At 41.1% G+C, this 24,614-nt stretch overlaps 1 protein-coding gene across 1 annotated transcript; it reads left to right on the top strand.

Annotated features, from left to right (window-relative positions):
- Positions 1-1,649: 1,649 nt before the first annotated feature.
- On the top strand, positions 1,650-22,749 carry dhh.L (desert hedgehog L homeolog). Its single transcript, NM_001085791.1, is given in 3 exon segments — positions 1,650-1,949; positions 21,365-21,626; positions 22,121-22,749. Coding segments are annotated over 3 exon segments (1,191 nt in total).
- Positions 22,750-24,614: the final 1,865 nt, after the last annotated feature.

Raw genomic sequence — 24,614 nt, 5'->3', positions numbered from 1 at the left:
AAATGTAGCAATAACAATACATTTGTAGCCACTGTCGGACTGGGATGCCAGGGGCCCACCAGAAAACCTGAGACCATGGGCCCACTTTCCATACTTTTATTCCTCCTCTCCTCACTAAACCTCTTTATTCTCCTATTCTTTTATCTCTACTTACTATTCTCTATCCTTCCAATATTAAGCCTCTTTTACCCATAAAGAAATAGGGAATGACCATGAAATAGGCCAAATGGTAAGAAGCAAGAGGCCCACTGACACCTGGGCCCAGCGGTTTTCCAGGTATCCCTGTGGGCCAGTCCGACACTGTTTGTAGCCTTACACAGTATTTGTTTTTAGATGGGGTCAGTGACCCCATTTGAAAGCTGGAAAGAGTCAGAAAAAGAAGGCAAATAAAAAAAAAACTATAACAAATAAATAAGACCAATTGAAAAGTTGCTAAGAATTGGTCATTCTATAATATACTAAAAGGTGTGGGTATATATAATGTATGTGAGGGTAGGGAGGGGTGTGTGTGGATATTGGGTTCTCATTTGGAGGGGTTGAACTTGATGGTCTTTTTTCAACCCGATTTATCGATGTAACTATGAAGCACCCCTTTAACCTAAACCCCACTGAAAACTGCAGCGGGACAGCCGGTTAGTTGGCATCTTTCAAGCCTTCTTCTATCAGTAACAGGACTGGTCTTTAGGCTTCACTAGCGCCTGACAAGCTTTGCCCCCTGGTCAGTGAACAGTCAGTGGCGGGAGCGAGCAGGGAGCGAGAGCGCGATTTCTAGGCTGGAGGGGCGTGTCCGGGGGTGTGAGCGGGGACGCGCACTGTCCTTGTCCCTATATGAGGGCTCAGGATGGCCGGGGAGCGGCACACAGCCGGTGCAGGGATACATTATGGGACGTGCTATAGAAGTGTAGCAGAGGCGCGTGGGAGGGGCTCTATAGGGATCATTGGAACGTACAGAGCCCGTTCGAGGAGACGGAAAGTGGTCCGCCTGGGTGTGACAGGTGTTGCGAGAGGAAACCTGCCTGGGACTGTCCTGCGGCTCCAGACCCTATGGAAACCGCTGCCAGTCCTGACTGACACTCGCTGCACCTTCTCTTGCCTCTCCTTTCAGTGGACTGTCTGTTCTTACTGTGACTGAAGTCTGAAGGTGCCTGTTCTCGGCTGCCGGAGGATTTAGCAGGGACTTTATCTCTTCAGTGCGGCACAATCATTGGGACTGGACCTGTGTTTATCACAGCCCCTGAGCTCTGCACAAACACCTCTCACCTGTAGCCCTGGCTCCTGCATACATACTGTCTATACATACTGTCTGTTTTATAGCTTTGCACTGAGCACAGGTAATACCTCACCTGTCTCATACAGACATCGTCTGACCTATTCAGCACAGCTATTGCCTCACCTGGACCCCTGGATTCCACACAGTGTCTCGCCTATTCCCTTAGTTTTGCACAGCTATTGCCTCACCTGAGTTCTGTGCAGGCAGTTACTCAGCTGTACCTCTTGGTTTTGGAGGGCCACACCCCTCCCCCCCTGGGTTCCACAAAGGCTGTTGCTCTGAACTAAGAACCACCTGCCAAAGAAGGAGACACCTTTTTATAAACCATTGGCTCCCTTGCCATTACCGGGATGCCCGGCTATCAGTGACCAGAGAGGACATGCCAGCAGTCCGGATTGTGATTCTGGCTATCTGCTGCGGGCTCCTCCTGGTCCCAGTTCGCTGTTGTGGTCCTGGCCGGGGGCCTGTTGGCCGTCGCCGTTACATGAGGAAACTAGTCCCACTGCACTACAAGCAGTTTGTGCCTAATGTGCCAGAGAAGACTCTAGGGGCCAGTGGCAAGTCAGAGGGCAAGATTCACCGGGGCTCAGAAAGGTTCATCGAGTTGGTCCCCAACTACAACCCAGACATCATCTTCAAGGATGAAGAAAAAACAGGAGCTGACAGGCTCATGACTGAGGTGTGTAAGCCAAGCTAGGAATGTATATCCATCTCTACTCTTATTGGGCTCATTTACTAAACGGCTGCATCTGCTGCTTTATTTTCCTACAGTACCCAGTACTACTATGCTGTACATAGTACATGTTTAGTAACAATGTGCACAGTATCCCTATTGCTGTCCATTTACAGTGAGCACCCTACAGTGCCCCATTACTATACATGAAAACTACATTTTCTGGCCATAAACCGTCTTTGATGCTCATGTACACAGAGCAGATTTAACACACAAATCTTGGGGAAATCATGGTACTTGCACTGCAGCCTCATAGTAAGTCAGACCAGAGATCACTGTCTGTAATCATAGCAATTTTAGGAACAAAGGGGAAGGCGTAAGGCAAAGGTAGGTTTACTTAACACATCATTGTTTTGAAATCCATGTTTAATCTCTGCCTATACAACCAATCTCATAAATAAATGCTAATTAACCACAACTTCTAACAAAGGTTTCTGATTAAAAACCACATTCACAATGTTCTCATTTGTGTTCATCTGTTGGACAGTTCCACTCCAAGGTCACAGAGAACAGAGATTTTTTTTCTTATAATCGTACATATGTAAACTGCAAGGAAGGCTACCCAAAGGAAAGGCATTAACAGAATAGTGGAGGCTGTGTATTTGCTGGGATCACTGGCTTTCCCGGGACAGCACAGAGTTCTTGGGAAAATGAAATGCCATCACTTTATACTGTATCCAGGACTTTGGCATTTCTTTCTGATGAGTTAGCAGATATCAGTGTTTTTGCATGGAAGAGTTACAATAGATCACGTTGCTTACCGCCAGTTGTGAACATGTCATTATATTACACTGTTGGGGATTTACGTTAAAAAAATAAAATTTTTCTTTAAAATTACAATTTAATTACAGTGGCAACATTATTTTAAGGATTTCTTCATAGCACAAGGCTAGATTTACGTTTGGTGTTTGTGAGTTGTGAAGCCTTAACAGAAAGTGGAGCCTATGAAATGCAGCTTTGCATGAGCTGGAAGGCAATCATTAACTTCTGTATTCACTTGGTGTTGTCTTGCAGAAATCCCCACGGTATGGTAAGATTCAGGGAGAACTATGCCCTTTCAACGAAGATAAAAATATCAGAAATCAAAATAAAGGTTTTCCCAATGAAATCCAATGTAATTCTAAGTAAAGCTCCCCATAGACGCAAAGATTTTTCTTGCCGAACGACCCATTTTAGTGAAGTCCGACCAATCCTTCAAAATTATAGTGCGGTTAGTGGGATTCGAACGATCGTACATCTTACGATTTTTCGGCCGACATCTGTCAGAAAATTGATCGGCAAGGTTAAAAAATCTTTATCGGTCCCAGTGCAATCTATCTATTTCTGCAGGGCCAAGCAGGCAGCTACCCTTCAGTTTTGCTGGCAATATCGCCTGAAATGGTCTTTTTAGTTGATGGACACATCGTACATTTAAACGATCGTTTCAAAATATTCGTGGTCTCACGATAATGATTGGATCCTATGAAAAATTTTACATCTATGGCCAGCTTAACTTTCCACTTTCAGTGGTTTTAGCCGAAAGCCTTAAAAGGTTTAATTTTGCCGTATAAAGGAAAATGTAATTGTAAGCAACTCTCTTATACTAATGCATTACTAACTTCCTATGGTTACTTGTAAATGGAACTGCAGTTGAAAGCAGTAGACACCTATGTCTCCACTGCTGCCTCTGTCTTTTGAAACAATGTAGCAGAAGCTGGTCCCCCTGGGCCGGGTTCGGCTACATTGTTTCAAGAGCCAGAAACAGCAGTGCAGACATAGGTGACTACTGATTTCAACTGCAGTTCCATTTACAAGTAACCATAATAAGTTAGTAATGCATTAGTATAAGAGAGTTGCTTACAATTACATTTTGCAGTAGCAAAGATAATTATAAAATGAAAAAATGTTTATTAGGACATGTGTAACCTAATGTGTTTTGTGCCAAATGGGCACTTACTCACAGCCTATAAGTAAGTGCCCATTTGGCACAAATCCTGTTGGGCTACACATGTTTTTAATTTTATAATTATGCATGCTACTGCATTTAATATCAGTGGGACTTTTTATCACCTATTTTGAGATTTCAAATTCTTGGCAACCCTTGGACTGGCGTTTTTCGTGATAAGACCGCAATGTAACTTTTTTGCAACTTTAAGGGGCAGATTTATCAAGGGTCGAATAGAAAAATCAAATTTTCACAATTGGGTCAAAACTCACTAATTGAAATTGGGAATAATCCAAACTCGATTTGAATTCAAATTTCGAGATTTATAAAACCTTTAGCCTGGGAATAATTTGACTCGTCGCCACCTAAAACCTGCCAAGTTCATGTATAAGGCCCCCATACACGGGCCGATAAAAGTTGCTGACAGACAGCTTATTGGCCCGTGTTTGGGGCCATCCGACGGGTTTCCCCGATTGATATCTCGATCAGGCAGGTTAAAAAATCCTGTCGGATTGCGGTCGCATCTATACATGTATGCGGTCCCGCAATCCGACCTCCCGTATCGGATCCATTATGATCCGATCGTTGAGCCCTAGGGCCCACGATCATATCAGCCTATCGTGGGCATATAGTTGAGAGATAAGTTTGTTTGGCGCCAAACGAGCAGATCTCTACGTCTATGGCCACCTTAAGTCAATGGGAGAGGTGTGACCCATTTGAAGATGTTAATAGCCTTCCTGACATTCATGTTTTTTTTGGAGAAAAAACTCAATTCAGGTTTAGTCTAATTCAATTTGAATTTGATTCGAATTTTTGGGTCGGTAATATTAGTTTAAGATTTAGATGTTCAATCTTTTTTTTAATAACCTCGAGTATATTCCAATTTATTAGAGTTAAAAAAATGTACATGAATTTGAAATTAAACCTTTGATAAATGGGCCTGCCCATGTATACCTACTCCTTAGGAGCAGATATACATGCCACATTTTCTATTTCATATGGCAAAACAACCAATATATGGCCAAAAAAAACACAATTTCTAAAATATACTCCAGGATATAATAGCAGGGTATATGTGCAGTTTATGGTATTATATGTTAAACATGGCAATACTATAATAAATAGCAATTTTGAACCAACACAAGAGGTAGAAAGGCAGCTATGCTTATAAGAGCACTAAATGAGGCTTTGTAGAAGTTACCTCAATTAAAAAATTAGCACATCAGAATAAAAGAACAATATCCCTTTATTTGGCAATAAGCTCGGGACAATGGGTGCTGACCACTTGGCATTTTTGGTGCTGACCACTTCACTGTTTGGGATCTCCTTAGAGACATCTGTATCGGCATTATCACTACAATTGGAAGCTTTATGGAGAGTGTTGCTAATGGGACCTCATGTCAGATGGCTTGCTGCAGGAATGTCCTAATAACACACCAGAATGGGAATCAACATTGATCCCACAAAGTTTGATGCCAGCATGATGTCGCTAAAATGGTTCAACATTTCAATTTAAGTTGCTTATAAAAGCAACAGCTTCTGAACTTTGACCACAGGTTTTAAGGAATAGTTGAACTTCTAGGGAACAATAGCTAAACAGCTTATCTGTTGTCTTGATTTCAAAAAGTTTGCATTTAGATTGGTATCACATTGTAGGGAGCCATGTTAGTTACAGTTTAATAGGCGTACGAGCAATTCTTTATCTTTTGCAAATACATGGTGTGTGCTGAGCATGACTAGGAGGTTACATCCATCTACAAAGTCAAGAAGGGTCAGCATTCAACCAAAATCTGATTCTAGAGAGGAAGGAAAAGACCCAGACAATGTGACAAGAGACAGAGACGTCAATACTTTAAAATAGTATTAATGATGAAAAACTCATCAAAAATCAGAATGTTTCAGTGGTTTAGCAGTCAATTTATCAGATGCATTTGGTTAAGTACTGACAGTTAATAGGGATATCTTAGTTCTTCTGATATATGGTACAGCTGCCCCCGTGCATCTCAAGCCGGCAGTTTGTTTCCATTTAGAATGTCTGTGGGAAGCTCATTGTTCTACACCAGTGATCCCCAACCTGTGGCTCGTGAGCAACATATTGGTCACCAACCCCTTGGATGTTGCTCCCAGTGGCATAAAACCAGGTGCTTATTTTTGAATTCCAGAATTGAAGGCAAGTTTTGGTTGAATAAAAAACAGGTGAACTGCCAAACAGAGCCAGTCCACATAGGGGCTACCAAATAATCACTCACATGCGTTATTTGGCACCTGAAGGAATTTGTTCATGCTTGTGTTGATCCACAACTCTTTTTATGGTTGAATGTTTGGGGACCCCTGTTCTATAGAGACCCAAAGCTGAAGTCAGGTGGTGAAACACTAATTTCTTGCAAGACCTTGGCTTCATGCAAATCAATTTACATAAACTCAGTCAATGCACTTTTGGCATTAGCATAGATGCAGTATGCTCTGCCCCCCTGTTCAAAGGGTATATATGGCAGCAAGCAATGCAATACTGGTGGAATGGTCTAATGCCCTCCTGCTGAAGGAATCTGTTTGTATCTTGACTAATGTTGTTTAATCACATCTTTATCATCCCACTCATTCTACTGAGCTGTCGGGTTGGAGACAAGAGTGTGAGCATTTGGTGACTGATCATAGAGTTCCCATCTCATCTCTCACTGATTATACTGGGCTTCAATGAGTATTGGTTTTTAATCAGTTTTTAAGTAAAAAGTTTAGTTTTAAACCCACAGTGCCCTATACTAGTGTGTGTTTTGCTGGTAGTTTGCTGTTACATATCGGGTGTGCTTGTTGGATTACTCATATCAAGTACGGGAGTACATCTACTTCATCCACCAACTAGCTTCTAACTAACTAATTTCTATTTGCTTTTATTTTCCCATCTCTGTCCTATGAATATTACACAACTTTCATCTTAAGCTGGCCACAGACACAAAGATCCGATCGTACGAATCAACGTACAATCGGACTTCCCCATCTCCCGACCTGGCACTGTCTGATCGACCAAACGACCGATCTCCAAAATCCTCGATTCATACGATCAGATCTTTGCGTCTATGGCCAGTTTAAGATGAAAGATACACTTTCACCTTCTACTTCTAAGAGGTCTTCTTTTAGTCTTGTATATATTGTCTTTTTGGCTTTCAAAATGTGATCCTAATCTTGGTCCTTATTGACTGATCAAAACCCTGTTGGAATGAAAAGCTCAGTTGAAGCCAGTACCCTTTATCAGGTACAGGTATTAGACACACTTGGAACTGGAAACTTCTTAAATAAGAATGAAATCCAGTGTTTCAGCTAGATTCAAGTGAACATTTGTGCATGTTTCTACATCGCTTGGAAATGATTTTGTTAATAATTGGGCCATGAACTGTATGGCATCATTATTGCGTGGCAAGATGTCACAGTCTTTAAAGGGGATGTAAAGGCAAAAAACTAAAATCCCATTTTTACTTACTTTAATGAAACAGAAATCTATCTCCAATATAATTTAATTAAAAAATGTCTACCGTTTTTATAAGAAACCTGACTGTATGCAGTGAAATTCCCCCTTCGTTTTACTTGCTCTGACAGCTGCAGATAGGAAACTTCAGACAGTCCCTAACTGCTCTGTAGGAAAACAATCATACTTTCAAACTGCAGGCATAGAGCCCGCCCACCTTACTTCCCAGAACTCAAGCAGCTTTGTTTGTTTCTATGTAAAGCAGCTGGTGACTAGAGATTTATATCCACAGACCCAGTGCAGTCTGCTTATTCTGATTATTAATCAGTCTTGCTGTATCTGCTTCTATGGCAGATATTATTTGACTTGTGCTGTTTTGATCATTTATGACGATCACTAAGCTTAACCTCCCAACTTAAGCACAGACCACACTGAGCAGGTGTGTAGTCTTGGTCTTGCAAAGATGTATAACAAAGTTACAAGATGACAGCCCCTTGCGGCCAACTTTGAAAACATAAATCATTTGTTAGGCTTCTGGCACAGTAAGTTCATGTTTATGTTTAGTATACAAAAAAAAGCATTTATAGCATTATTCTATTTTAGACTTTAGTTCCCCTTTAATGACAATATATACAGTATCTAGGGTTAAAGAGTTTGTTAAATTTTTGCTATATTAGGCATAATATCACTTTTTGTAGGAATACTGAGAATAAATATTACCCGAAGAAGTGGTAATATTTATATGGATTAGATTGTTCGTTTTTGCCGGCCAGACAGGCAGACATTTGAATATACACACTTCCAATCAGGTGAATTTTCTACAAGTTATTGCATTAGAGACATGGTACAAAGCAGACAAAATGTAGCCTGTTTGTAAATTTGCATTGTGCCACTGTCTGTAGTAGAATTCCTTGTCCTGTTGCAAACCCTGAAAAGGAACACAGGCAGGACCTGAACTTTGGTGTTGCTGTTGATGGATATGAATGGTGCGTATAAATCAGAATGGTTTGAACCTGTAATTTCCCTTTACACAGAGAACCATAAATATAGAAGTACTAAACATGCATAGAGAGGCATAAGAACCTACTTATATTGCTTAGTGTGTAGCTGTGTGTTATTAGTTACATCTAATGAGTAGACACAAGAATTGTACAAACGCACACTTGCTTTACTAGTTTAGCCAACCAAATTTCTGTTGCAGATCAATTACCAATTACTTCAAATCTCAAACAGTAATATTAAAAAATCCAAAAGCCATTCAGGCATTTTACCTTCATTGGCACTTATGGAAGTCACAATCTGACCTGGGAATTCTGTGGTTGTCCTATTCTTGTATACTGCTTGACCTACATTTTTTGGGTGTGGCGATAATTTATAACTTTTTGGGCTTCAAAAAAATTTGGTCAGTTAGTAGCCTGTGAGCGCCGTATCATAACATTATAGAGTCTGTTACAGCATTCCATATGGGATTGAGATGAGGATGTTTCCCCTTTATAAGTCAATATAAATGGACCAGGCCCAGGACTGTGGATTTTGGCAAATGCCAGAGGGACTGCTGTAGGATTCCATAACATAGACAGTTACTATTTATTGGGCTGGTGGGAGTTGTTTGGGCACTTGCTTTTTTTTTTTTTTTGCCTATTTTGAATCCCAGTTCAGACCTGAAGTTTGGCACCAACAAGCCAAGGGTAAGAATTACAAGGCAATATGGATGTTAGTGCAAACTGTATACACACGCACAAGAATGGTCAAGTGCCCTGATCTATTCAGTTGTACTTCGAATCATTTTGTGACTGGCCAATGACTATGAATATTTATCAGAATCTACTGCAGAAAGGCTCCATGTATGCAAGATCGTCTTGCAGTTTGGTTGAAACTCAGCTCAGACATTTGTATAGTTCTGTATAATAATACTGTATATAGTTCTGTATGAATAGATCAGGCGCACTATCAAGGATCAAAAATGAAAAAAGTTGTGATAAATTGTTAGCTCCTTTCCTGTTGTGAAGTTTATAGCCCCGTCCTCATCATTTTTACTCAGCCCCCCTCTAACTGTACCTCCTAATTCCGGGGTTTTAAATAGGATCAAGGTTTTTGGTGATCCCCTTGGGAATGTGTGAGTCACGTCAGCAGTGAGCCGCGCAGGGTGGTGTGTGTAATCTTTAGCCCCACTGTAACTAGGAAATCCGCTCAGGGCACAAGTTATCTAGTTTAATACCTCTCATATAAGGCAGTAACCTGCACCCATGTAAGAAAGCTTTTGTCCTGACTCACAGGGGAAGCACTTCTTTAACCCCAAGCTGCAAGGCAGATTGGAAATCAGATTCATTTGCCCTGGAGTGTGGCACAAGTCAAGGTCTATATACATTTAAGAAACATAGTTCATAAGTATATTGTCGGGAAAAAAACAGGAATGGATGGAATGCTTTTCTAAAATAATCTCCTTACTAGAACAAGAATAGAAGTGTAAGCTGGAGAGCAAAAGCCATGGGGAATTACACGGACAATAGTTGTTCTGTGGCAGTAGAAATAAAACTTACAGGGCCATGAATTAGAAATCACAGAATGAAATGGTGGCCAGAGTTTGAAAACTGTTATTGGCCACACAAATACCCTGCAAACTTGATATAGCAAAGGGGCATATCCAAAAAGCTGTTATTGGAAAGTCGACCTAATGTTTAGGATAATATATAAAAAGCCTAATATTTAGGCGACATTGTTAGAGGAAGAAAGCCTAGTGCTTGTGGAGGAGTCGCTTTCACAAAGGTTGCTCAGCTTGCTCCCGTTGCACGAGGCACAGTGCTTCATGCTGATATGGAAGTGTGAGGGAACTGGGGACAACTGTAGGCGAAACTGCTTTCTCGTGACTGCAACGTCTGTATGTTTGTTTGACATGCAAGGCATAACAGACAATCTACTCTCAATCAACCGAATGCAAAGATCAGTCCCATCTCGCAGGCACCATTATTTGGCGCATACTGTCAAAACATCTAAGACCAAGATTTTTTGCAGCTCTTTCATTTTGATAGCTATAAGTAAAAATAGTGCTTTTCTGATTCTGATTGCAAGCTTAAGGGCTAGAAATTCCAGGCTACGTGTCCTTAAATATTGTCCCAGAAAATTTTTATTTTAAGTATATACTTTTTTATAGTTAACTAGACGTGGCCTGTTTTGACACACAGCATTATTTTTAACACACAAAATGATTTATCTGCATATTTGCATTTGCTTGTAGTGGGAATTACCATATTCACTGCCTCAGCTGAGAAAGTCTCCATTTTCTTTGGTATAACAGCAGAATGACCTGTCAAAAAATAGGTATGCTACAGAGATTGTCTCACCTGCGATAAGCAACAACATGACATCTCCTGCTTGTACTAACATTCATTATTGCAGAAGAGGGGACACTAATATACACAATCAAATGTGCCGAAAACGTTGGGACTTTATAAATTGCTGCTTGATTTACCCAATATGGAGAATGGACCAATATGTGAATATTTATGTATATTAAATTCTATACACTTCATTTGCACCAGGAGATATACACTGTGTAATGCTGTCCCCAAAGGAATTAATTTTTCAGTTAAAGATCAATTTTCTAAAGGTACCTACTGTAGGTTCATGTTGGGGTAAAGGCATTGCACTGTGAGACACATACTGTATAACATCTAAAAAGACTTGAACATACAGAGGTATTTGCTGATCTAGTTACATGACAGAATAGTGGCCCAGTAGTAGCATACAGTATGTGGGTTCACTTCTGGCAACAGATCTTTGTGTGGGTTTCTTCTGGGTGCTCTTGTTAACAATATAGAACCTTAGGTTAACTGGTTTCTTGTTGTCTAATTGTCCGTATTGAGTTTGAGCTGAGGTATGGAAATTAGCCCATGACAGGGATGGATATGAAACGACAGTGTCATATAAAGAAAGCAGCATAGAACAGACATCCTGGGTCTATTTTCATTACATAGACAGAAACACACTCAGCACTTTTATCATGCCATAGCCAATATCCCTTCTTTATACGCGGGCCTACCATACATTCCTCGGAGCCCAATGGAATGGCAGACATTTCAAGGATTCTGAAGTGTTATTTATTTTTTTCTTTTTATGGGTGATAAACTCTAGGTGACCCAGCAGCACTCCTTGAACTCACAATGTACCACCCCTTGAGAAAACACTGAGCCCCCCCCCCCACATCACCTTCTATTCTTTTGCTCTAGGTACGCACCTTGATCTCTCCACCCCTTCCAGCTATCTGCACAGTCCAAGCTGGCTGGAGAGACCTGGGGGGCTGGGAAGATATTGTACAGTCTCTTTTCCAACACCTTTCGTTCCCAGCATTGTGCATTCTTCATGAACATTACTCAGTGATACAATTGCTCTTCTAAACAGGTCGTTGTCAATAGACACATCAGAACAATAGATGGGGTAGTTAGAATGCTAAAAGAATTGCCATCAATTTTCACCTGAACCAAAATAAATCCCTATGGTCTTTGGGGTCTGCCTCTATGATCCCCTTTAAATAAATACTGTACAATTTTTGCAATGGTAGCTAAAGGGAATCTTGTAATAATTTAACAGTGTAGCAGAAGTCAAATAATTTCCACGCCTGGTAGTCGTCTGCTTCTGCTACACCATTCCGGGAGTTAAAACCAGTTGCTCTCAATAGCAATTTTCTTACATATAGCTTTAAAACCACTGATATATTAAAATAAATGTATATTGGAAATGCTTAGAATTTAATTTTGCAGAAGGTTGCAAGTAAAAAAAGTACAAAGAGTGAGAATGGACTAGAGTGCAGCTTTTATGAATTTATGGCAATAAAGTGCAAAGTGATGCATATGGGGCACTGGAATTAACATGCAGAATTGAATAGTAATCTTGAGTCAACAATAGCAGAGCAGAAGTAGAAGTCAGAATTGTGGATGAATTAAGGTAAGCAAGCAGTGTTGTAAACCCATGGGAAAAGCAAACACAACACCATGTTGTATAGGAAGTCGTATTACCAGCAGAAAGAGGCAGGTTATATTGCCATTTTATAGATGACAGGTGAGACCTCACCTTTTGTATTGTATTCTTTCTACACAAATTAGACAGTAGCTACTAAAATGGTCTTAACGGCCAAATAGATCAGGAAGAAGTTCAGAGCCATAACAGCGCAGCTTGGGAAAACAAACAGGGTAAGGCAACACAACAGAAAGTTTTAGTTATAGGAAATGGTTTGTTTGATCCTCAGATATAATAAGATTGTCACTAGGCCAGGATTGATGCCAACCTGATGAAAGGGGTAGAAGGATAACAGTGGCAACCCCGGTCAATAAATGACCCGAGTGTTAATATAGGCACTCACTGTATATTTTACCTTAAAGAAAACCTGCGTATAAAGAGACTATGTTACTAAAAGCCTTTTCAATATCTCATTCCCAAACCAAGGGTATCATCAATATGTCGGTCCTCCCTTTACTACTAGTGTTGCCTCTACTCATATGGAAAGGATTTCCACATCACACTAAAAGTAGACTTTGCATTAGTAAAGTATGGGCACTCCTGCTCTAGATGCTGGAACATTGCTGGTGCTTGTATACAGGTTACAGATCCAGGGTGTACTTTTGACATAACGGGGCATCGGGTTTGAATTGTTGCTGCTAACAGTTTATCAGATTGCAAAATAGAGGTGGTTTTTAGGCCAAAAAGAAAGTGCGGTTATAACTCTTTATTTACTATGATGAAATAGACAAAGCAGCTCTGGCAATATATATCATATGCTTGCAGGCACCGCAATCTGTGGATTCTGGCAAATGGCAGAGGGGCTGCTGTATACCATAGACAGTCACTATTTAGTTGGCTGGTGGGTCTTTATGTACTTGAAATGTCAGGGCTTATTATGAATCACAATCCAGGCTCATGTGCTTGTCAGATATTCTTGTACAATCCTGAATGGCAAAGTTATGTGTGGATATGCTTGAGTTGTTGAGTGTAATATAGTGTTGTGGGGAGTTAGGATGATGATGCATTTTCCCAGGGTGAGGAAGTTCAGGTTAGCGACAGAGATTCAACCCACAAGGAATCATTTGTGCCTGTTGGGGAGTAAGGGGAGAGGGAGAGGATGCATATAGGGCACAGAAATCTCTTCAGTCCCACGTTGCCCTTTTCTCGTTTGCCCCCATTCCTAACAGCAGTGACGTCTCTGAAAAGCTCCTTTGTGGGCAGGCTAGAGAGCTTGCTGCTATGTTGCTTCTGAACTCTGTGCTGGCAAATTCTCACCCTGTTAAGTCATTTGGAGGATGGAAAATGGTTATTGTTTGGGCTTGGCAACAAGTCCAAGGACCATTCCACATGTAGACCTTTTCCCTACATCAACATTCTTAAAGGTGCAGTTTAACATTAGAAAATGTTAATTTAATACAGCTCTGAACATAGGCTATGGCTGGGATTAGTTCACTGGTGCCATTTCTCATCTCACATGTCCCTTTTTCCTTTGTAGTGAATGCGTCCTCAGTTCCAGAGTCCTGAGATTTGCTTTTCTGTTTTTATGGGCCTTGGCATTGGGAGGGGCAGAGGGTCAGCATCCACATCACTGAGTGCACAAGAGAGGGAGGGAGAGGATGTGTGAAACACTGCGAAGAACCCAAAGGACAAAACCTGTGGCTTGCGCAGAAAGTCACAGATTAGCACAAAGACCATTATTGTGCAACAGAATAACGATGAAAAATCAACATCCACCAGTGTTCTGCACTTTTGCCTTACTCTGCACTGGAGGCAATTTCATCTTTAGGAGAAAGGAACTGAAGCAGCAGAGGGTGGGAGGAATTATATCCCGTAATTAATTTCTCAGTTCACTTATAGGTTGTACCCTTTTTATTTAACTACATTTCTGCATACGACCCCCGACTTGTCTAATGATGTACCAGATTTCATGTACTTTTAAGGGAAAGGCCACACTGGGCATTTTGGGAAGGATTGGTCGCCTGGCGACTAATCGCCTCATCTTTGCGGCGTCCAATCTCCCCAAACGCCTTCCCTCAATCTGTACCGAAGTGGGCGACTTCAGAAAACGAACCGCCGCATGTGATTAGCGCTGGAGTTTTTTCATTTTAGCCAGGGCAGAATGAAGGAAGGCATTTGGGGAGATTCGTTGCCGCAAAGACGAGGCTATTAGTTGCCAGGCAACCAAATCTCCCCAAAACACCCAGTGTGGCCTTACCCATAGTAAATAGTTTGTTTATAAAGAGCCAGTGTCTGGTTGTTCTCCAGGTTTTGGAGTCAATGGATTTCCCTGGATAAACAGACAGACACATCTTTTTTGCTTTACAAATACTTGAAATTGCTTGTCTCTTTGGTGACACTGAGGAGGTTACAGACTACGACGGCAGCCACAGTGTGCCCTGTACACAGGCTCCACCTTACCTTATGAAGCAGAATATATAGCTTTTTCATTTAAATGTATTATAACCAAATCTAATCACCTTTAGCATACGTACTGACCACAATTAGCACCACCAACAGCACCATTCCCCTCTACCTTTTTCCCAGCTTCCCCCTGACATTTGTCATGTTGTTGACCCAAGACTTCCATCGCCTCCACCCAGGCCCTACCTCTGTGAAACAACACCACTACCAAAATTAGAATATGGGTTACAGGTGTCTGCAAACATTACCATTATATACATATTTACATTTGCTCCATAGAAAAAGGTCACAGCCAGAACAGTGCAAAGCAGTATTGTGCCACTTTCAATGCTATTTTGAAGTAGTGGCGGCTTCTGTTTTAGAAACCTTCATAAATAATGCTCTGAAATGTCTTTGTATGCAAAATGTTGTGACCTATGATACTGAACGCATGGTGAATAATTCTATTATCTTATGGGCTGTATGGGAAAGTAGTCCCTTTATTAGCTATCATCTGCAGCTTTTACAAAGCTGTGCTACTAGCATAGTTGCTAATGTTGTGATACAGTCAGTCCTGTATAAGAACTGGAATAATAGATCGCCTTTAAATGAAGAAGTACCTTATTTCTAAGTAGGGATTCTGTTCCCTTTATATACAGGTATTATTGATTCACATGCATATGATATATCAATAGAGCAGGGGTCCCCAACCTTTTTTTACTCGTGAGCCACATTTAAATGTAAAAAGAGTTGGAGAGCAACACAAGCATGAGAAAGTCCATGGGGATGTCAAATAAGGGCTGTGATTGGCTGTTTGGTAGCCCCTATGTGAACTGGTAGCCTACAGGAGGCTCTGTTTGGTACACCTGGTTTTTATGCAACCAAAACTTGCCTCCAAGCCTGGAATTCAAAAATAAGCTCCTGCTTTGAGGCCACTGGGAGCAACATCCAAGGGATTGGAGAGCAACATGTTGCTCGCGAGCTACTGGTTGGGGACCACTGCAATAGAGCAACCTTTGTGCTTTTCTTCTGTAAAAAGTTCATAAACTATTACCATTAGGGATGCCATCTTTTCGCCTGGTGCAATCCAGGCAGGGGGAGGGGCAATAGGGGTGGGGTCGTATTGTGGCAGGGGCGGGGCAAAGACGTCAGGCTGCATCAATCATAGGAAATCCTGCCCAGTTTTGGAAAAACGTGCAGCCTTTCAAAAAACCTGGATGTCCAGGTCAAAATCGGGCAGGCGGCAACCCTAATTACCATAGACTCCAACTTTAATGCACTAACATATCATTTTAGGATACATACTTAGAAACACTATGGCAAGCCAGCAATGTGATGCCCTATCCCCAACCAGTGGCCAGTGTCAAACTGGGGGGCCTGGGGCCCACTAGGGAAGTTACTTCAGGGCCCCCCACTGCAAAGGCCTACTCTGACACCCTTCCCAAGAGGCCCCCATGTGCGCACCCTTTTCTTCTTGCCTTCATGGCAGGGGCCAGGTAGGGAGGTCAGAAGCAGTGGTAGGGTCTTGGTGCAGGGAGCGAGTCTGGGCTAGCGGGGCTCAAAAAGGCCAGGGCACACCAGGATTTTTCCCGGTGTTCCACTGGCCCAGTCCAATCCTGCCAATGGCTCTTGAGCAACATGTTGCTTACCAACCCCTTGGATGTAACTCTCAGTAGCCTCAAAGCAGGTGATTATATTTGAATTCCTGGCTTGGGGAAAGTTTTGTTGCATAAAAACCAGGTGAACTGCCAAAAAGTGTCTTCTGTAGGCTGTCAGTCAACATAGGGGCTAGCAAATCACAGACCATATTTGTCACCCCAGGAACATTTCTCATGCTTGTGTTTCTCAACCCAACTCATGCTTATGGTTATAGAATTTTAAATATGCTATAAATTGCACCTTTTAATATGAGCATGAAAACTATACCCTGGTGTAACTTTACCTGAAAGGAGACTGAACTACAACCCGAAACACTGCATTTTGCTGCACCTGTAATGTTATAAATGGTATCTCACTTCACTTTTTACTGCTAAGTGAGCAAACTTGTCTTGTTTTAGGGCAATGGTGGATGAGGAGATTATTTGCCCACAACATATTAGTGAAGCTTACATGTTTGTTAAGACTGGCCACCGGCTAAGGTTCCTAAGAGTCTCGCCAGAGAGCCAGGCTGTCTGCCCTTGGCACAGGGCACTAGCAGGGTAAGATAATAGATGCAGTATACGTGTGGGGTGTCTCAGGAATAGTGCCAGCAGTGGGAGAGCGGCAGGAAGCAGCATTTGAAAGTTCTGAATTTTTTGCATTCCAAACTATAAATTTGCATGAAAATCTGGTTAATTAATTACCAGCTATAAAAGTGAAATCATTCAGCCATACACTATAGGCTCTTGGGAGTGGCAGAGCTAGGTGCATGGATTACTATTGGCATGTACAACTGTGTATTTCTGCATACCCGTGGCTAAGAGTACCAAGCAAATAGGTGAGCTTGTTCCATTAACCAGCGGAGAGATTTGTCTCCTGGCTAACAGAATACTGGGAGTTATAGTTTGTAGTGCCATGGGTTTAAAAAACCTACAGATTATTCATGCTTATTAAATCAAACATAATTAGAATTCCTCATGTTTGCATACCAATAGATAAATATAAAGAGGGTCCTTAAAGGGTCTGAGTTTGAATTACAGTGGTTTTCAAACTATGTGACAGTGTATAAAAATGAGTAGTCATTTACAAAGCAGCTGCCCAGAATGTTATGCGCAGTCTTCCTCCATAGAGAGTTACTGCTAGTGGTGATTATCGGGTTGAAGTGCTAGTTGATGTCCAGTATTAGTACAAGGATAATTAACCTTGTGCTTTATTGACTATCACTTGTGCAACTTCCCTGTATAAAGGCTACATTGGTTTCAGAAGGCGCGGGATTGCTCAGCAAGGGATAAGGGACCAGGGCAATGATATCTGTATCCACCTAATCAGAATGATGGAGGCCTCCATCTGCAGCTACATTTGATGAGATGCATTACTCTAGTCTAGGGTTTTATAGGAACCAGTTTTTAACCCCTTCATTTGGTTCAGTGGCTCAGTTTAAACAGATGGAGAAGAGACTAGCATGGCTCAGCATCAGTGCTGCACCTTAAGGCTTCAATGACAGATGATAGACTTCATTTATGGCTGCCTAGTTTCACCTGTTATTTTGTCGACCAGCTCAGCTTTTGATGCAGAACTTTCAATGTCTATTTAAACCAAGGTCCTGGTAATGTGCCAAGGCGTGGATAACTTTCTGAGCAAGCACAAAGTTATCACTAGCAGATCCTAAGTGTAACAATTCAGGGGCACAGCAAATTACAGCCTCTGCTTTGTTTGTTGCTTTTTTGTGACTAAAATAATCGTGAAAATTTCTATGAAAACAAAACCCCACCAGTAGTTCTCCGTAAACTCAAATACACAACAAATCTTTCTCATTTTACAGGCAGGGTTTTCCTTCATTATATAACTGGAGACCATAAATGGCAGGAAGCTTTATCCATAGGTCTCCTTAAAGGAAAACTATACTCCCAAAATTAACACTTACGCAACAGATAGTTCATATCATATTAAGTGGCATATTAAAGAATCTTACCAAACTGGAATATATATTTAAGTAAATATTGCCCTTTTACATCTCTTGCCTTGAGCCACCATTTTGTGATGGTCTGTGTGCTGTCTCAGAGATCACCTGACCAGAAATACTACAACTCTAACTGTAACAGGAAGAAGTGATGAAGCAAAAGCAAAAACTCTGTTTGTTGGTATGTTTCTGAGTACAGTGAATCCTACGATCCCAGGGGGCGGCCCTTATTTTTTAAAATGGCAATTTTCTATTTATGATTACCCAATGGCACATACTACTAGAAAACTATATTATTATGAAAATGGTTTATTTACATGAAGCAGGGTTTTTTACACGTGAGCTGTTTTATGCAATATCTTTTTATAGAGACCTACATTGTTCAGGGGGTATAGTTTTCCTTTAAGTTAGGCTGAAGGTGTTACAGACTTTGCTAGCAGTTTCAGACTTGTGTGAGACTCCATTGTTAATTGGCAAATTTCAACATAGTTCTTTTTAACTTAATTTTTACGTGTGAGTTCATTCACATTGAAAAGAATTCAGTGCGTCTACTCCTGCGCAGGTAAAAACGCTCATCTGTAAGAGCCCTAAAGGTGGCTACTTTAATTACTGTTTAAGGGGACATACAGCATAATTGTAACCACCTCCCCTATGTTGTAAGCAAAAATTCATAATATTTGGTGTCTCTTTCAATCTGGTATACAAATTATCATTATCTTTAAAAATGCCCCCTTTATTAGAGCTCCCCCAGCTCAGTCATCAAGTGACTGAAGTCTAGGAGAGCAGATGTCACATGGCTGAGGGCATGTAAGAAACTAGTAACATGTCTAGCCCCATGTCAGATTTCAAAATTAAATATAAAAACAAATCTGTTTGCTTTTTTAACAGATTTCATGTTTTCCCACGACAGAATCCCTTTTATTCCTGCTGATTTTGGAATTGGAGAAATTTCCAATAAATCAGTCTGAAGCTAACCTTTCTAGTATAATGCGTTGGCACATTTTTTTCACACAGTATGTCCCCTCTAATTGTATCCCACTAGAGAAAGATCAATTATAACCTTTTGGACCCTAAACCACAAGACAAATTTAAAGCACCCATTTCTCTGAGAGTTGCAGTTTATCAGATACTCTGCTGCAGACTGGATAAGACATTGCACGGAATGGAGGGCTCTGGACTCACTGTGTCTTAGAAGAATTGTGCACAATCCAGTTCTCATGAAATCTCTCAGTGGCAGTGGATGGATTCAGAAAAACACTGGAATGTCCCAGGGCACTGCCTGCCGAGCTGGCATACCAGAGATAATTGGCTGTGCCCGTGGGTGCTGTGTGGGGAGGAGAGGGAATGAAGGGATTTGGGCACAATATTTTCTAAAACTGGATATAGCTATAAAATGTAACCACCTAGCAGATGGCTAGATAAAACAAGCATTGTCTGAAAGAAAGAAACACAAGGGGCGGAGGGAAATAAACCATGGGGGCATTAGAGGACTGGGGAGAAATGACATTTTTATGAATAACATTTGATTCAATATTTAATTGTGCTCCTACCCAGTTTGGTCTTAAGGATAAATTGTTTAGTAATGTTTCTTATATAAGAGATTACAGTGGAATATATTCACAGCATATTTGGAAGAAATATTGGTGTTTCTTTTGGGGCTTTTGAACATAAAATACGTTCTTGTCTTCACTGCAGCAACACTGATTCACTTAAACTAAACAAGGAACAAGAAAACTCCAGCGTACAGGTTAAATTGCAGTACGGGGATACCTGTGGACCTGATGAAGCGTTGTATTGTTTGGCTGGACACAAGTAAACACAGAGGTTATTCCGTACTGCAATTTAACCTGTGTGCTGGAGTTTTCTTGTTCCATGTACAGTATCTGTGGTGGTTTCACCCCCCTATACTTCTGTAGCTCCGGGTTTATCAAAAACAGACAGGCCAGGAGTGCATGTGAATTTACTTTGGACTTAAAATAAACAACCCATGTCACACAACATTGAAACTGCCTTCTCATACAGAAGAAAATGTCCATTTAAGAAATGTTTACTAAAATGAGAGAAAGTCTGATTCTTTTTGGGTAAAAGCAGGGATTCCATAACCATAGTGTAAACTGGCAGGCTGTGGGTCTGTTGGCACTGGTTTAGAATTAAGCCCAAGTCAGTGCAATCACATTCTATTGAGAGCTTATTTCAGTACCTATTCTGGTTTTCCCACTAGAAACTATATAATAACTGCCTTGTGAGCAAAACAAGGATTCTTTCATCTTTAAGCATTTCAATTCAAAAGATAGCACTTGGTTTAGCCAAGCATGCCTTCCACTGATCCGTGTGATGCTCTGGCTCATTGATGAGTAAAGTTCATGTTAGCTATTCATAGAAAGCAGTATAGTAGCACCCACACAGATAACTAAGAATATAGAATAGTGCAGAGTAATCTATGTCCATATGTTTAGCCCTGCATATATGGAAACAGTAGATGGTGTGCTGCCTGCCAGTTCCCAGTGTTGGTCTCAAACAGTTCCATTAGGTTATCTTTTTGTGTATGTGCAATAAAGTCACATTTTCTATGAGTCTGGTAGAACCTAATGTGATAACTAACTCACTAATAGTAGAACCCTATAGACCAGTAGTGCCCATACTTTACTAATGTGAGGTCTACTTTTAGTGATGTTGTCCCATTATGATCTACATCCATAAAAGCATTGTTAGCATTCTGTTCCATGCAAAATATTACTTAAATATTGATTTATGAGAACTTGTATATTGTTATATTTAAGAAACAACTATGTTTTATGTGACCTTAAGGTAATAAATATCTGAATGAAAAGCATGAAACAGGAGGGTGATTTAGACAAGCTGTTTGTTGACAGTGTCTTTAGATCTACTGATCATCAGCTAAAGGTCTTCTGGTAGATCCCGATCTAACTTTTGGGCACCCCTGCTATAGACTTTACACATCCCTGACTGTCTTCTTGTTACAGCGCTGTAAAGACAGAGTCAATGCGTTGGCTATCTCTGTGATGAACATGTGGCCAGGTGTGAAGCTACGGGTTACCGAGGGTTGGGACGAGGATGGACACCACGCTCACGACTCTCTGCATTATGAAGGGCGCGCACTGGACATTACAACATCTGACCGAGACAGGAACAAATACGGCATGTTGGCACGTCTGGCAGTGGAAGCTGGCTTTGACTGGGTGTATTATGAATCCAAAGCACACATCCATGTCTCTGTGAAAGCAGGTACAGTAGTACGAGGAACACAGTATTAATAAAGTGTAGCTGGTTGCTATGGTCAGACTTTGTCAAAACTATTTGTAATTAGCTGATATTACTAAGCCACTGTATATTTTAGGTCAACCTCCTCCATGTTTTATGTAGACTGTTGCCTGAAAAAATATGACGATTTGGGTTGTGTCGGTGAAGCTACGTGCTATCCCTTTGTTTTGTATATTGCGAATATGTGGTAAAGGAAGACATGGCAGGGCAGCCATTGGGAGGTACAAGGGTTACCGATGTAAGAAGCCCTAGGATAGCACACAATATTTAGTATGCTTCAGTTTGTCACATGGTGCCAAAGTTGTTTTACTTGTAATGGGCCTGAAAGCAAAAAGTAGTCTTCTGATGGCATCCCAGCAGTGCAACCTGTCATGGACTACTCTGCGAGGCTTATGTAAGAGATGCAAAGGATCAGTAGCCATTAAAAGTCTAAACAATATGGTTATTATCTTTTCCAGATAACTCCCTGGGTGTCCGGTCTGGTGGCTGTTTTCCAGGAACAGCTATGGTTATGATGGGGACTGGTGAGAGAAAACCACTGTCTGAACTAAAGATCGGTGACACTGTCTACACTACTGATGAAACAGGCCAGTTAATAACTTCAGTGGTTCTGCTCTTTTTGCACAGGAACCCATATAAAACAGCTACGTTTGTGCTTATTGAAGCTGAGGGACACCCATCCAAGCTCCTTGTTACACCCAATCATCTGTTGTTTATACAAAGCAGCTCATCAGCAGGATTTCTACCAACTTTTGCTTATAGGGTTCAGATAGGAGACCTGGTTCAAATCTATGTGAATGGCACTCAGGTGCAATCTTCTAAGGTTGTGAGGGTATCCTTAGAGGAACAAACTGGAGTATATGCTCCTATGACTGAACATGGAACCCTACTTGTGGATGGGGTGCTAACATCCTGCTATGCTACTGTGGAGTCCCACACATTGGCACATGTATCTTTGGCCCCACTTAGACTCTTTCAAGGCATAGCTTCAATGCTCCCAGATTTAGACATGAGTGATGGGGTGCACTGGTACTGTCACATACTCTATGTGCTGGCCAAGTATGTTCTTTGGTGGGATATGCCTTAATTTAAGTACAGATTAAGGTGGTATGTTTCTGAATGCTGCTGAAAATGGGAAGAATCACAGACTCAAGGAGAAATATGTTGAACTGCTTCCTCCCTCTGACATACATAAAGAAGATGCTTTTCTCTAAAATGTATACTGGGCAACAGAGTTCTGCAGTCTACTCATAACGCCTCATATTGCCTCCCATTGACTGATACCCAAAGCACCCCACTCCCAAACTGTATAAAGCTTATGGTTAGATGCAAATTAAGGCTTGGTTAACATATAATGAGCATATGAAAAAAGTAGCTACTTTAGCCATGTACAACGCAGTCTAATCTATATGTGCTATAATGGCAAATATGGTGTAAAAGACATAGACATGGGCTCACATCAAGAATACTAATAATGCAGGTTGAATGACTGCACATGGGGGAATGGGGCGTGCTGATCCAAGTTTACCATTTTCTGAAGAGTGGAAAAGCACTGAAGGAATCAGATCATATCCAAAGAAGTAACAATTTTTACCATTTTAGCCAAAGATGTCACTATCAAGATTTAGCCTGGCACTTGGAAAGGCTCATGATTGTGAAGCTTTTTGATGCTGCTAGAGATTGCATGCTCAGTGGGTCATGCTTAAGTGGTGTGTGTCATGTTCTCTGCCCATACACCACATATGAACTCCTCCACATCTACTGGTCACCTGGAAATTCAACAATGCATGTCCCTGATGGGCAATATACACTGGATCCTAAAGCTAGGAGGACCTGCAAGCCACTATGCACTGGTTATTTATTTTTTCTTTCATAACTGCTAGTTTAGTGGCCCGAAACTAGAAGTACAAAAGAAGCAAAAGATCAGAGTCCTCCTGTGGCTCCTGCTGCTGTAAAAAAACATGCATACTCTCTGCTCCACTAATACAAAGGTTAGCCAAGAAACTTATGATATTGTACTGAAGTCAGCTATTCTTCTATAGATGCAGATGTATTCTATGTTGTTGTGTCTTGCATAAACATAGCACCAAACAAAAATAAAGAATGTAACGTGCCAAAGTCCTTTCTAAACAAACCAAACTGAAAGGAATCGGAGTCAGTTGTGTTCAACAGCAGGGCGTGTAGAGAAATGGCACTAGTGGAAATACATATTCCACAGACATATTTGTTTACACCCCAAAAACAGTGCCTTTTTCAAATAGTCAACATTTTTGCAACCTTTACCATTTCCCATATGCACAAAAAACAATATATTTCTCAACCTAAAATCCACAGTCTGGGCTAGGAAACAAACATCTCCAACCACTAAACCATAAACAGGCAGATCCGCTGTCGTGATTGCCAGATAAGCAGGTATTTGCCCAGTTTAGCCACCCATGTGGTGGGACAAACCAAGCCTCAAGTGGTGGGGTCCAGGCCAACAATAAGATCCCATGGGGGTCACTGCCTAATGTGATCCTTTTCTGATGTGATTTACAGTCTTCCCAGAGATGTCTGACTGAGAACTGATCAGATAGTCTGAAATTGCATTATGTTGGCCCCATACACTGCCCAAATGCAGTCAAGATTTGGTCAAGAGTAAACGAGTTGACTGCCAGTGTCTTTATATGGCCAGCGTAGCTGGAAGTGAGAGTTGAACTCTGTTCCCTCTTACTATAAAAGGGTCCAAGAGGTGGGAGCAAGTTCAAAAAGAAAACCTTTCTTAGTTGCACTGTTTTCTTACTGATTGATACAACAACTAATAACTGCCCTTCTCTGATTAGCAATGTTCATTGGAATCATGATGAACAAAATAATCTCTAAATAAGCTCAACTGAGAAAAAACTACACAGGTACCATACATTTTTATACTCTTATTCGATATCCTGCTTCCAGAGACACCATCAGGGGGCT

Source organism: Xenopus laevis, chromosome 2L (assembly GCF_017654675.1).
Source record: "Xenopus laevis strain J_2021 chromosome 2L, Xenopus_laevis_v10.1, whole genome shotgun sequence".
NCBI lineage: Eukaryota > Metazoa > Chordata > Amphibia > Anura > Pipidae > Xenopus > Xenopus laevis.
This window is presented reverse-complemented; position numbering and strand designations above follow the sequence as displayed.